General features: G+C 34.7%; 2 protein-coding genes across 5 annotated transcripts in view; both read right to left on the reverse strand.

Annotated features, from left to right (window-relative positions):
• LOC127844187 (protein naked cuticle homolog 2-like) overlaps positions 1-13,610 on the reverse strand; it is a 99,852-nt gene extending 86,242 nt beyond the window's left edge. The window contains exons 1-3 of one of the 4 annotated variants that reach the window (XM_052374252.1): positions 13,425-13,610; positions 11,148-11,183; positions 1,829-1,941 (exon numbers count right to left, since the gene is read on the reverse strand). In XM_052374252.1, the coding sequence (XP_052230212.1) occupies positions 1,829-1,941; positions 11,148-11,183; positions 13,425-13,449 (174 nt within the window). In that variant the 5' untranslated portion in view covers positions 13,450-13,610. Of the gene's footprint in view, positions 1-1,828; positions 1,942-11,147; positions 11,184-13,424 lie in introns of those variants that run through there. The other 3 variants (XM_052374253.1, XM_052374254.1, XM_052374255.1) reach the window with 3 other exon arrangements.
• LOC127844207 (repressor of RNA polymerase III transcription MAF1 homolog) overlaps positions 1-16,222 on the reverse strand; it is a 505,514-nt gene that overhangs the window by 79,130 nt on the left and 410,162 nt on the right. The window lies entirely within an intron of this gene.

Here is a 16,222-nt window from a genome sequence, read left to right on the forward strand (position 1 = left end):
ATATAATTTCTCAAATAAAATAAATTAATTTTCCTACCTACCTACCCACCTGTAAAATTGAGGGTCGGTAAAGGGCAAACCAACAATATTTTAATTGTGGCCTAACTAAAGCGCTGGATCATCACCATCTTTGTACCAGATTGCCGAATTTCGAAATTCAGATTTCCAGTTTGCGAAGTCGTTATTTGCCAATTTCCAATGGGCCGAATATTAATTATTTTGGTTATATACAATGTATCCTAGTTTAGGGAATGCATATTATTGGAATGTATAATGTTATTGTATATGTTACATGTAAGTGTAACCGTCAACGCAAATCGAGAAAAAAGGTGAATCACGGCGGTTTGCCGTGATTCGCGCTGATTGCTAAATACATACATCGCACTACAGTCACAGTGGCATTGCCTAGACATCACCCAAATTTTTATTGTCCCTCGGAATCATCGCGATTTGTCACGTTGCAACAGATGCAAGATTGAATTAAAATGCACCTTTTGTCAAATTCCATAGCATACTAAATTATGGGAAAGGAAATTATGCTGAGAAGTCACATTGCAAACACCATACAATTATAAGTATTATAAAGTGTAATAAAAACATACCAAAGTACAGGCTTGCAAAAGATTTGCAACCAGCCAAATTATGGTACAGTTTCAACTTGTCTTCAGATCTTATTTTTGGGCAACAAAATATTTCCTGTAACCTATGCATTAAACTATCTGTTTTCCATCCTAAATGCCTGTTACACTCTGCTTTTCACGCCTCATTACGCGGCACAATCTTTAAATCAGAATGCTTTTAAAAAACACTGCCCCTTGCCAATGAAACATTATTTTTAAGGCAAAAGAAAAAAGCAAGAAGGCAATAAAATGTATTCAGATCAAACGACTTCATGCCTATCAAAAATCAACCATGAAAGAATTCGCTTTTCTCATGTTGGAGTGTTATTTTCCCCTCTTTAATCCTTCAATGGCAAATTCTTTATTTGTAGTCTCTAACATCTAGATAACAGTCTAGGTTATGCATTGTTGTCTATACAAACTTGTTTCCCCCATAAGTGTTTTTCTTGTGGTTTACTGTGTCTGGCCAGTTAAAGCAAATGTTTATTTAATTAAAGCAGGGTCAGTTACATCTAGACTAACAACTATGCTTTATCTGATGGGTAATCAACCATAGAAGCTCTCATCGAGAAATAAGGAAATATTAACAATCAAAATGCGTTAGTTCAAATGTTTCACACTAGATAAGATTATCTGTTTTACTGTTGGCACTACTTTCTGGTTAACACTTTACCACTGATACATTTGTAGTCCCTAAGAAAGTAAATTGGAGCTATCCTGTCCAATTAAGAGACCACAAAACTTTAGGTGACTATAGTAGACAGCATCTAAGCTCCTGACAAGACTGTGAGATTGGGCATGCAGGTCTTGAGTTACGCTGGACGCATATGGCATAGACACATTTTCATATCATGTGGTCATTAAACAATGCATGTTTAAATGTACAACTGTTTGCATATTTTGCTCTTGACATGGGCATGACTGTACAATGTAAATAAACATACAAGTAAATTGCATTTATGCATACAAAATAACTTGAATGTTGATACAAAGACTGTTCGAGACTTCTAAATAAATACATGAATATACAATACATTTATGATAAGTCGCAATGATCCATGAGAAAGAATGAAAACGAAATTCATTCATGGGCCACAACTCCAAAGTACCTAAAAGTACATACCATCTCATTGGGTTTTTCAAAGTTATTTTATACTTTCTGATATTATTTCAATTCAAGAAAGCCTAAGAACATGGTTTCCACTCACCGACATGGACTGGTTCATGTTGTAGTTGGCAAGGTTGTAACCAGTCTTGGTTGTTTTCTTCCAAATCTGGTCTTCCCAGGCTTTGTTTAAGTGCGCGTTCACAAGAAAGCACTCTGCAATACATGAAAACAAGTATGTGCTTTGTTAAAGTTCTTGTCACAAGAAAGCACTCTGCAAATGAAAACAAGTATGTGCTTTGTTTACGTCACAAGAAAGCACTCTGCAATACATGAAAACAAGTATGTGTTTTGTTAACATTCTTGTCACAAGAAAGCACTTGGCAATACATGAAAACAAGTATGTGCTTTGTTTACGTTCTTGTTACAAGAAAGCACTCGGCAATACATGAAAACAAGTATGTGCTTTGTTTACGTTCTTGTAACAAGAAAGCACTCTACAATACATGAAAACAAGAATGTGCTTTGTTTAAGTGCTTGTCACAAAAAAAGCACTCTTAACAATACATGAAAAACAAGTATGTGCTTTGTTTAAGTGCTTGTCACAAGAAAGCACTCTGCAATACATGAAAACAAGTATGTGCTTTGTTTACGTTCTTGTCACAAGAAAGCACTCAGCAATACATGAAAAGTATGTGCTTTGTTTATGTTCTTGTCACAAGAAAGCACTCTACAATACCTGAAAACAAGAATGTGCTTTGTTTTAGTGCTTGTCACAAAAAAGCACTCTGCAATACATAAAAACAAGTATGTGCTTTGTTTACGTTCTTGTCACAAGAAATCACTCTGCAATACATGAAAACAAGTAAAGTGCTTGTCACATGCAAAGAAGGCAATACACAAACATAAGTATGGTATGTGCTTTGTTTATGTGCGCGTTCACAAGACAGCACTTAAATGAAGAAGTATTTGGTCCAAACATTTCACTTGAATATCACATTTTATTTTAACATGGGAAGCAAGCTGCATTAACTTTTGAAAAATGGAAGTCTTAAGCTCCATGCCTCTAAATAAGGAAGGTTGACCCATTAAGTTGGAGGTTATGACTGAAAGAACCCCAAGTCTTAAACTTTTCAGATTTTAAACAAAGTATACATGTACATTAAATGTTAAAGTACGTCATTATTACCAATAAATTATTGTATGTCAAGTCGAGAGAGATAAACATTATGTAGTTATTTCTAGGTTGGCCTTAAGGAAAAAAATACAGTAACCTGATTGTTACATTTAGAAATTAATATATGTGAAGCTGAATGTTTTCTTAAACAAGAAGATTATTAACTTCATGGCCATTAAGGCTCTTTTAGGGAGGGGAAATATGTAACATGTATAAAAATGAATTTATTTAATAAATACAAACATTTTAGGGGAAAGGGGAATAGAGATTGTTACATCTAGTAAGATGGTAATTGTTTGTGGCAATTGCCAACTTCTTTTGAAATGTGTGTGTGAAATTTTAGATTTTGTTAACCTCTAGAGAGTTTAACTTTTATGAACATATTGTAAATATTTTCTGAGTTACTCACCATTATATTTGTCCTAATTCATTCTAAGTCAGTGTAACAAAAACACAAGTTTTAATTGACATATTACAAAACCACCTCAAGGCTGAAGTAACTTTTCTATGAAATTTATTTCTAGAATAATGAGAACTGAAATAATTTCTTGATTAATTCTAAGAATTCAAGCATGAGAACATCAGAAGTACATTTGCTTTTATGTATTTTTTTTATTTCAGATAAAATAGTAGAAAGCTGAGTACATATTTATCACAACAAGACCAAACAAGACTTTCAGTCTCAATTTAAATGTAAAATTTAATTTCTCTGCAGCAAGAAAATTTTTAATTAACAACATTGGATTCACGCCTCATTGATTACAAAATGCTCTATTGAAACTGCAAACAGGTTCAACAGTTATAAAATTAAAACAAAGTACTGAAAGTACTGGTGTGACGATGCTTTTGAAGAGGATTGATATAAAAGCATCTATTTAAGTTTATCTACATCACCACAATTGTGTATGTGGGTACGAAAATTTAGGGTAGGAAAAAAATGGGTACGAAAATTTTGGGTACAAAAATTATGCCCAAAAAAATTGGGTACGAAAAAAGATTTGGTTACGAAAAAAAAATTGGGTAGGAAAACAAAATTGTGTACGAAAAAAAATTGAGGTACGAGCAAAAATTTGGGTACAAAAAAAATTGGGTACGAAAAATGTAGGGTACGAAAAAAAAATTGAGGGTACGGGGAAGTAGTACCCGTGGGGAACTTGATCCATTCAGCGAAACTGGGAGGCGGGTTACATTCTCCATCAAATATAACAAGAAATATCTTTAAAAAGATATTCGACATGTGTTTTCTGTACCACTTATCTTAAAAAAACGTTCTGTTACAATAAAATGTTTGTGGATTATAACATGACGTTTCAGCATATAAATTCAAAACTTGACATGCTCTTTAATTACACCATGTTCTTTAACTTCACATGTATATGATTCCAAACTTTATATTTCCTTGTTTCCTTTCCTAAGTTAATGATGCTATGTGACAAATGTGTACGGACGTGATTTCATATGCCCATGTGCATGAACATAAAAAATTTCTCTTTTGATTATTGTTTTTTTCTCTAATTCAATAAGCTGAGGCATGTTTGTTCGTTAAGTACGGCAATAAGTTCATGATTCCCGAAAGTAGGTATGAGCACATAGTCGTAAAAGCACTTGAATACGTGAGTTCGCCCATGAACACATGTAACGTAATAGGTTAACTAAATCTCCGCGATATGACCTAATATGTGTTTAAAACAGCAAACAATATCCAACAAATGAATGAATTATCAAACATAGTATGTGCACTAATGTGGCTCTGTAATTTCTGTTTGAAAAGTTTATTAAATATGTAAAATGAGAAAGCACGCATAAGAGCGAGTTTCACAGATGTCAGACGGCTATTATGCTGTTTATATACCATAGTCGCTACAACGTTTACAAATAGCAGGTTCGAAATAATTTGTTTCCTTTACACTCATGATTGCGTTGAAAGTTCAGGCTTTTTCCGCTCCATTTTGGGAATACGCCACACTGGAATTTTGGGAATTTCGCGTCGTGAAAACCCCCATTTTGGGAAAAAAATTATTTGCAAAATTGGCTCAATTGGGAAAAATTATCGCATGTAAATAGTGTTTCTTATATTTCAAAGAAGCCGTTAACTGGTTAATAACAACTATTTCGATAAATTATTATTAAAATTTTACTAAGTATTATGAACATGTGAGATAAGTGCAGGTTTTTTAATCTGAATTTGGGGAAAAGGCCTGGCCTTTTTTGAGGTGAAAAAAATCGTGCGAAGCGCCAGATTTTGAGGAAAATAAGGAAAGTCTTAAATAATCATTAACATATTTTACAGTTTGTAAAACAAATTCAAGGCAACAGATAATTTAATTATGCAACACTTTCTATTTTCTACACCGGATCAGGTTAACTTATATATTTTAAGGTAAAAAAAAAAAAAAAAAAAAAAAATATTTTATTTTTTTGAATTGGGAATTTTTTTTTGGAATTGGGAAAAAAACAACCAGATTTGCTTTGGGAATGGGGCCAAATTTCGGACCCGTGGCATAGGGCGTAAAAAGCCTGAAGTTATTTATACAAGTTTTAATTCGCAATTTATTCACTGAATCACGACAAATGTCAAATACAATACAGAAAATGCCTAGTTGCAGTGTTTTTTTTCCTTCTTTGAACGGGTCCGGTAAACGGCCCTGTTCCCAATCGGGACCGGACCTGGTCCCAAAATCGCCGACGGACCCTTCCTAATTTAGAAAACGGTCTTATCCCAAATAGTTTATATAAAAACGGCCTCGTATCGATTCGAAAATCCCAAACAGACTATCTTTTTTGTCTCAAAACGACTTCAGAAGTTAGTAAACAAGTATGAAAAGGAAACAGTTGTTGTTGTAGTTGTTGTTGTTCTTTTAGAATGAGGCCGACGCAACTTCCGATAGGTGGAGCCACCTAGTTACCAAGTTGACTGTTCCCCGGCCGGCATACATAATGCGGCATTATTGAATGCTTGCGGGGAAACAGTCAACCAAATAAGGCAATAGTAGTAAAATTGACCTTGTTTGTACGCTTCATTAACAATGTTTCTCATGTTCGTGACAGATGTCTATTGAACGTTCTCGTTAAATACAGATTCAATATACAAAATAAAACCCTTATCCGAAAAGAATGATAGATATTTCGAAATGCCAACTTTGACAAAATATTTTCCCGGGTTTTGGTTTTATTCGTAGCGACGTCTTTACGTAGTAAACAAACCCAAATATGGAAATCCGAAATCTCGTTTTACTCTTCAAATACTCGCGGCGAAGTTAAAAAGTCAACTACTTCCGACGATTTTGCACACTCGCATTGTGGTTTTTATATAAATAGCCAGAAAATGAGTCACAATTCAAAATACTACTTGAAGAAAGTGAACAAAACGGAATCAGCCAAGCATAAGTCTTGAAGACTTTGGGTTTCGTCCTGAACCAAAGAAAACTAGAAATGGCGCGGCAGAGGCCGACGCGTATCCCCACGCCGCATGTTTGACCCAAGGGCGCCCCAGGGTTGATCATGGGGCCATGCATAGTTGAGATTGACTGTATTGTCATAAGAGAAGTTCAGTATCAATTAGAAGTGAATGGGTGTAAAAATAAAGAAGTTATAGTAAAAGGCAATTTTGGGAGGGTGTGGCCTATGTGGGCGGGGTGCCCCAGGGTTGGTAATGGGGCCATGCATAGTTGAGATTGACCGTATTGTCATAAGAGAGGTTCAGTATCAATTTGAAGTGAATCAGTGTATTAATGAAGAAATTATAGTAAAAGGCAATTTTGGGCGGGTGTGGTCTATGTGGGCGTGGCGCCCCAGGGTTGGCAACGGGGCCATGCATAGTTGAGTTTGACCGTTTTGTCATAAGAGAGGTTCAGTATCAATTTGAAGTGAATCAGTGTAGAAATGAAGAAGTTAATGTAAAATAACCTAAATTTTTTTTATAGTAAATGGATTTTTTTGGTGGGTGTGGCCTATGTGGGCGGGCGCCCCAGGGTTGGGATTGGGGCCATGCATAGTTGAGATTGACCCTAATGTCATAACAAAAGTTCAGTATCAATTTGAAGTGAATCCGTGTAGAAATGAAAAAATTATAGTAAATGGAAATTTTTGGTGGGTGTGGCCTATGTGGGCGGGGCGCCCCAGGGTTGGGAATGGGGCCATGCATGGTTGAGATTGACCGTATTGTCATAGGTGAGGTCCAGTATCAATTTGAAGTGAATCGGTGTAGAAATAAAGAAGTAAATGTAAAATAACCTAAAAAAATGAGTGATAATTTCTGACGCGGCCCCACCCCAACCCCTATAACTTTTGACCCAGGGGTCAGATCAAAATTCCAAATAGTGCACCGTCGCACATATGCTCATAGCTACCATGTGTGTAAATTTCAAGGTTCTAGTGCTTTTAGTGTAGGAGGAGATAGTGGCCAGGACGGACGGACAGACGGACAGACGGACGGACAGACGGACGGACGGACGGCGGAGATCACCACAATATCCCCACCTTTTTTTCAAAAAGCGTGGGGATAATTAAATTCTCCGTGAGGTCAAGAATTCAAGAATTTTCAGCCGAGCCAGTTGGTAAGGCGGTGCTGCCCTCGGCTAGTTATCACATTGACTCTTCTTGCACATCAAGTGAACAGTCAACCATTGAGGAAAGTCACACAGAAAGTTTTGATATTGACCAAGGGAGACCTTGCAATAAGCACGTCACCCTTTGACACAATTTTTTCCACCTAAATTTCTGTTTTCCATTATATCAATGGTCATCTGCTGGTCCTTTTAATTTAGACAAGTTATCTCAAATTGCCACACAAAGTAATTGTTTAATTGGGCTTTATGCCATTTTAAACAATTTTCAGTTATATTGCGGCAATACCCATTAATTCTATCTGGAAAACAAGTTCTTATTTTTTTTTAAATAAACTGGTATTTGTTATACAGACTTATGATCTACCCTATCTCAGAATGCCATTGATAGTGTATAAAAGCATTGTTTACTACATAAAATAGATTCCAGTTGATGTATTTGTATGATTTTTTATATTTCCCAATTTGATGGATTTCACGACGCGAAAATTCCCAATTTAAAGGATTTCGTGACTCAAAAATTCCCAATTTCTAGGGGACAGGAACTGTTCCCAAACAGGTGAAAAAAAACGCTGAGTTGTTTCGATCTATAAACATATACATGTAACTGATTGAATATAACTGATTTAAAATTAACGTATTCAAACTACATGTATTATTAAATCTTTTTCCCAGAATATGCTGTCCTATTTATAGCTGAGCTTCCTATACCATTATCAATGATATATCAGCGAGGTATGCCGATTAAAAAAATCGAGCTATCTCAATCGGGCTGGCTCGGTCTTTTACATAGGTCGCCATTGTGAAGAATTTTTTCATGGTATGATAACTTAGACAAGCTGCTTCGCAGCATCGTCAAAAAAGCTTTTAATTCTTATATTACTAACTGTATAAGTCTACATGTGAAAACACTGTTACATTATGATAAACATTGATACAAAGGTATTACATTATATCACCATGTTTAACACTTTGATCCAGCCCTATTTTTTATCATCATAATTTTGCCTTGAGTAAGGTTTTGCAATTCATATTTTCAACAAGACCCTCCACCATTATATTGTAATCTTCAAACTCTTGGTAAACGACCTTTCCATAACCCATCTTCTTTGATAATGTGTAATAAACAGTGATTCAATGAATATTTGATGTAAAGTGGCACTGCCAAGTTCAAACAAACCATTAATCAATCAGCTCCTATATACTTGGCATGAAAAGAAACTTGACAAATGCAAAAAGCAAAGCTCACATGCATGTGCCAAACATCAAAGAATCAGTGCAGTTTGGCTAGTTAACATGATGTGGCATTTTTTATTTATCGTCAAACCCAAGTTGTTTTCAGTTGACTGACTTATGTTGGTGTGTAACCTTAGGAGAATGGGTCAATGGTGATTGAGGTTAATCAGTTCATTCTACAGTGTACAAATAGAGTATGGCTCTGAAAATGCATGCAAATATAGATCAAGTTCATCATGTTGTTAGTGTTCAAGTATTACGTATTAAAGATTTCAACAACAGAAATGCATGCAATTTACAATTTCTTATCACATTATGCAACATGTGTCACATTGACCAAGTGAACATTACTAAGTGAAGTCTAACACTTATCAGCAAAACATAAAAAGGCATGTGTAAATTACATCTTAACTTATTCTAGCAGAAGTTTCTTTTGATTATCCCTCAAAATTATATTTAATTTATTATAATAATTTCTTTAAGTACCAATCTCATAACAAACGAAAGCTCACTTTTTCGAGTCCATTTCAATACACCAGTCTTTCATAATGAAGAGGTAACAAATAGTGTAGTTTTTCCTTCTCTGATAGTTCAGCTTGTTTAGATTGTTATAAATTCGATTTTTAACAACCCATAGCAACTATACATAATTAGAAATTCATTACATGTGGAAAAATACTAGTATTCAGTAAATCATTTATGGCACATTTGGAAGTAGTCGCATCACATTAGCACAAGTCGCTTTCTTTCCAAGCATGAAAGTTATTACTTACACAGATAGAATATGAAGTGTAGTATAATACTTATAATAAGCACTGAATTAGTATCCTTTGGCTTAATAATATTTAACAAGTAATCTTTCTATTAACCAGGGCCCTCAATCTATCAAATCTGCCGCCGAAATTCGGCGGCAGTCCCCCACCTGAAAAGTATACTTTTTTCCCCTTTTGGGGGGAAAAGTTCCCCGTAAAAAAAAAAATAATAATAATTTTTTTTTTTTTTTTAATAGAAAGATGTGTCTCATGATTATTATATCTCAATTCTATTTCAATTTAATCTTTTCAAACATACTAAATTATGAAAAATGCAATGAATATAGTGCAAACATGTACAAATGAAATAATGAGAGAGTAAGTAAAAAAATCCCCCAAAAAGGGAAACGCCGCGACAATTCCCCCTCCTAAGGGCTGCGGACCCCTTCCCCCAAAGTAGTGTGAGGGCCCTGATTAACATTCCTATTATAATTAATAGTTATTCTGAAGTGTGGTACACAGTCTGTAAAAAAATATATTCATACCAAAAAAATGTCTCTGAAAAATGGTCCATAGCAATTTTTCATTTATCATCTTCAATAAATGGAAATTTTAGCCAGAAAAATGTCCTGAGTATACAATCTTGGACTTATTTAATCCCTGACAAAAAAAACAACAACTAAATCTCTATCAGATAATGAGATATATACATGTAGAGGCTGACAAATTTAATTTTATTGTACATAATGTACACAGATAATTATAATATAACATTTCCTTGCCCAAGTTACTATATTCTTGAAATGTTCAAAAAGACAAGCATGATATATGATAAGAAAGAGTTTTTATTCCAAGAAAAATAAAAAGGAATTTAGTTAATATTTGACAAAAACAACTGAATCAGTTTAGGCACATGTATACCTGACTGCAGCACTGACTGAGCCATTAGGCTCAACACATCCAAATTCATTAACCATTTACAACTTAGATACATATTTTGACACATTTGCAGTCCCTCAAAAAGTTAATTTTCGAGGCCTTTCTTGCTAGATTCAAGTTTTAAAGGCTTCTTTAAATGATGAGCAGCAAACAGCATAAAAGCTGAACAGATTGCGAGTTACTGGCAGGCTGTTCTGGTTTTATGTTGTTTGCTCATAGCTATTTTCACTTTGCTTCTGAGTGGGAAAGGTTAAATCAAATGTCAGTGACATATCAGTGGCTACATCTAGGGTCATGAAAAGTGCACAACATATTGCAGGGAACATGGTATTAGGCTGAAATCCAAGCTCTGGCCTTCATTGATGATTTCAAAAGATAATCTATGCCACAAATGTGTTTGCATTTTTTCATTCAAGAAATCTAATTTACCTTGTTTATTTTTTTAACAAGTTTCATTTTCTGTATATTCATTATAATAATATACCCACAAATAAAACAGATAGTATCTCTGAAAAGCAGCTTTGAGTATTTTTTGGAAATTAACAAAAACAGGTACTGACATTTAGACAGGCCAAGTGACTCTGAATACTCTCACATATTTGTTCCTGGAAGATAACATAATATCCATAATAACGCCATTACTCTTTCTCTTACTGTTTTGTAATTGCAAAGAATTCTCCTATGCGCCAATTACTCGCTGCAAAGCAACAATTAATGGTAGAAAATTACGAGAAATAAAGACCTAAACTCTACCTGATGGAGCCAGGGAATCACACCGCGTTCTATGCACTACAAGAGTTGCCAGGCATATGAAAGAAAAATAAAAAACAAAACAAATAAAATGCTTACATACAAAAGCACACATTCTACAACACAAACTGTAAAATTAGCACATGCATCTATTTTTATCTGCAATATTACATGCATTATGAAAGGGTATAGTTCTATTTGAAAGTGCACTATTACATTCAGTGTGCACAATTGAATGTCAAATGTTGTTTTATCATTCAATAATTAAAAAAAAGTCAGTAACAAAGCTGAAGTGTATATATTTCATCAACACATGGTTTACCGACGCATACATGCATTATTCAACAAATCTTGCAGGGCCCTCAATCCATTTTAGGGGAAGCGGGTCGCTACCCATAGCAGGGGGAATTTTCGAGGCGTTTCCCTTTTGGGGGGATTTTTTTACTTACTCTCTAATTATAACATTTGTACATGTTTGCACTATATTCATTGCTTTTTTCATAATCTAGTATGTTTGACACGATTAAATTAAAATAGAACTGAGATATAATAATCATGAGACACATCTATCTTTAAAAAAAAATTTATTTTTTTTTTTTTTAGGGGGAATTTTTCCCCCAAAAAGGGGGGGGGATGCTTTTCAGGGGGGGGAATGCGGCCGAATTTCGGCACTGGATTTGACAGATTGAGGGCCCTGTCTTGTCAACTTGAAGACGTGTTGCTTCGCAAATGGGCTTAAATACTTGATGCGTTATATTTTATTCAGCATATTCAATGTTCAAAAGATGCAAAGCTATCGTACCTTTATTCTTAAACATGTATTAACTAAAATATTATTCACTCATATCATTAACTTTCATTTACATGCCTGTAGTATAGTATTTATATAATATTTTGACATCAAAAAAAGAAACAAGTTCTTGCTAATTGAATCCAGATAATTACAGGGGCTTTAATATGATAAATACTTATGATTAATTGGGCTTCATTAGTGCACTTCCAGCATCATCAAAGGGCATTGTGGAGTATGCGTACTTCATGGTAGTAAAGATTCTCAAAAGCCTCTAAAAGTACAGATTATCAAAAACCTCTAACAGTATTACATGTTACTGGTAGTGTTACTTATTTATATGCGCTTAATTTTAAATTTAGCTCACTCAAGGACTGTATGGTTCTAAATTGCACCAACTGTTTTAGTGTTAGAAATAATAAGCCTCGCTCTGTGAAAAGGGGGTTTAATGCATTGTGTGAAGTGTCGTCCCAGATAAGCCTGTGCAGTCAGCACTGGCTAATCAGGGACGACACTTTCCGCCTAACTAGAAGGGTCTTCCTTTAAATGAAATATACAATACAAGCAAAAAGTGTTGACTCTGATTAGCCTGTGTGGACTGCACAGGTTAATCTGGGATGACACTAAATGCACATGCATTAAACCCCCTTATCATAAAGCCAGGCTCCAATATACATGTATGTTAACACAAACTACTATGACTAACAAGACTAAACATGCACTTTCTTAATAAATGCAATAATCATTGTATATATTCAATAATTTGTAATCCTTTTCACTGCATAGAAGGAGTGATGGTTATTGATAGGCACCTATAACCTTGAGGGTAATGTTACCACTCATAAAAACATTTCTTTATGCATGTAATTTGTTTTTATCTTTGTGTGATATTTTTCCTCTTGTAAGTTTTTTTTTACAGACTCTATTTTAACATCACACACTGCTTTATCATGACCCCTTTTCATGCCTGGGAGAATGGGATTATAAAAAGAATCTCAATCATGCTGTACTTGTGTAGCAGTCACTTCTATTTTAATACAATTTCACTCTTAATTTTGTTCCACTGACTGGGATTAGTTACATGTCATGAAATGCACTTAATTCTAAATGCTTTTAACCATTTTGATTATTATTTTGATACAAATGAATTTAACAAAATGCCTATAAAACGATACAGTTTTGCCGGAAATTGCCGGAAATTGGATTTTAATTGAGCAAGAACCACTGCTTTTAAAACATGTCAACAATACAAACATGTAAACAAGTACAAAGTTTAAAATGCCAACAGACATGTAAATCGTATCGGAAACATCGCTTTATGCACTCCATCAGACAGAACACGCTAAAGCAATTAAACGTACGCCAATCGAGTCGACATAATTGGCCAACTGACCACTACAACATCCCTGACCCATAGCACGCGCTCAATACACAAACTAATTCGACACCATCCACAATTCGAACAAAGACACTTCGGAAAAGAAACTCACCGTGTTTACTCCCCGTTTTGCCCATTTTTATTCACCCATAGCAGATTTATGAATTGTAATCCAATAATGAACAACGATTAATCCTTTTTCCGTTATAAACGACCGATTTGTAGCTCGAAATAATGTAATTACTGGCATGAAAATCGGAATGACACACTTCTCTACGATACCGTCCGTTTCACTATACTGTGTTTACACATATGAGAAGGCGGGGCGCTGTTTGATTGACATCGCGGCAGAGTTCATTTCTCTGGGCGGGTTTATTTCTGCTTCTCACGTTGAGAGCAATTTCGGTTTGATCATTGGCGGATTATTTTGTTGTTTGTACACCAAATGATATTCAACAATAAATCATTCGCGCTACTAGTTTAATGTTGGATTGTCTAATCGTATATAGATCTAATTTGTGATATATTTTGACAACTCTTGGAACAAATGTCTCAATAAAGACGAAAATATCAAATTAAAATGACAAAATAATACTTACATTATTATTATTTTGTAAAATTATATTTACTTCTATAAGGATATTTTATTCACTGCAATAAAACGTATTTTATTTCGTTGAAACCGTTTCAATTATAAACAATGACCTCAAAGTTGCATTGTTTATAAACAGAGTATTAATTTACTAACTAATTAATTAAATGACGTGTTGTTCCATGCTTTTAATGAAAAGTTCTTCTAACCTACACGAGCTTAACTAATCATTTGAGGTTTATCTAACACAACATAAGAATTTTGAACGATATCATGTATTAGATAATTAAACTCATTTTACAAGTTCGTGAGCACTACTAATTCAGTTTGCATGCGAATCTTTTGAATTGTGTATTATTCTCTATGTTTTCTTTTCTAAGAATTCCAATGTTATTACCCAAGATTGTATCAAAGTATATATTCATTAGGCGCCCCGAATTATATAAATGATCGCAATAACGGTATTCCACCATGTCAGTGATTTGCATTTCCTTTTACGAACCGCGTCATGCGCAAATGGGTCTAATGCCATATGCGACCAGCATGGCTCCATACCAACCTGCGCATACGCACGTGTATTGCTGGTCAGGAGCTACTCTGTCCACCCATGAGACCATGGAACCTTTCGTGACTTAAGGCGGACAGGGAAGCTGCTTATCAGACGATCCTGCTATGCAGGCTGGTCTGGAGCTAACCAGGGACCGAGAATATAGAATATTCTAAAAGGAGCTTTGTTATAAATATTCGTTATTGTTAAGTCTAACTTGACATTTTTCACCTCAAATTTCATCATTCTTCGCAAAGAACTGTGTTCATATGACATATGCACCGCTTCCTGCCCTCGTCGATTCCAACTCTTAGGTAAGATTTCTTGGTTCTAGGTCAATTTTTCACACGTAAGTTTAAGAATGGGTTCGTGAATACGGGTCCTGGCCGCATATGGCATAAGATCCATTTTCGCATGACGGGGTCGCTACTAGAAATTAATACTTATTGAAGCAAGGATATCCAATTAGAACTAGTTAAAGTATACTTTTCTGTATTACAATTAAAAATTACAATAGCTATAATGATTATTTTTATTTATGTGTAAAATCTTAATAAAGTCTTTTTCTTTTCTTACCGCATCTTGAGTGGTACTTTAAATTGTATAGTAGCGGTCTTGAATATATGTTCAGTTATGCACGCTGTTAATCCATTTATGCCTAGCGTCTAGAAAAAAGGCCTTTGCAAACAGCGTAGACCCAGATGAGACGCAGTTTGCTTAAAGGAATTTCTGTTATAATTATTCTAAATATAGAAATAAATATACTAGACATCCCTAATTTTGGAAATAAATTGATCCAATTTAGAAGGATGGGAGAGTCCACTTGGCATAAATGGGTTAAGATTTCCACCGATAATATCCGGGGATGACTTACGGACCATCGCTAGCCATGAGAAATCTCAAGATGACAGCGGCGATCGGAGATTGATTCGATAAGACACGATATAAAGAGCCGATGTCAACTTTATACTTATTTATGGAAATTAATAAACGACAGTATGCTTGTTTTGAACTTCTTTTCGACGGACAACCATTTTTAATGAGCAACTCAATTATGACGTTTAAGTAAATCTTGTTCAATCATGACACATGTATGTAAGTGTAACGTTTTCATATCATTTGGGTTTGTTGATTTATTACTTTATTAACGACGCAAGAATATTCTGATGTTTAACCCATTCATGCCTAGCGTCCTGAAAAAAGGACATTGCAAACAGCGTAAACCCAGATGAGACGCCGCATGATGCGGCGTCTCATCTGTGTCTACGCTGTTTGCTTAAATGAATTTCTTTATGAAATATTCTAAATATAGAAATAAATATACTTGACACCCCTAATTTTGAAAATAAATTGATCCAATTTAGAAGGGTGGGAGAGTCCACTGGGCATAAATGGGTTAATGAGCGCAAATATCTCGGAGATACTTGATACTGATCTACATCATCCATCCCAAAATATAACACGTATAATGATAAAGTATACTAGTATTTATGTTCTTTCATATAAGTCCCAGTCCCTTCGTCATAATATGTTCAGGTGAACCGGTAAGTAAATAACAATTCAACAAACGGTGTTGTATCAATATTCACACAATTTTTGTAAATTACCGTATGTTCACACCATATCTATCATATCTGAGAAAAATGCAGTATGCTAAAGGATCAATAAATCGTTATAATAACAACAAATGTGTGTCAAAAAAAAATAAGATCAATTAAATACTATAACAACACTAGGTGACTGGTTTCACTTTTGGTTGGATTGAGACGCA

This window comes from Dreissena polymorpha, chromosome 9 (genome assembly GCF_020536995.1).
Source record: "Dreissena polymorpha isolate Duluth1 chromosome 9, UMN_Dpol_1.0, whole genome shotgun sequence".
Taxonomy (NCBI): Eukaryota; Metazoa; Mollusca; class Bivalvia; order Myida; family Dreissenidae; genus Dreissena; species Dreissena polymorpha.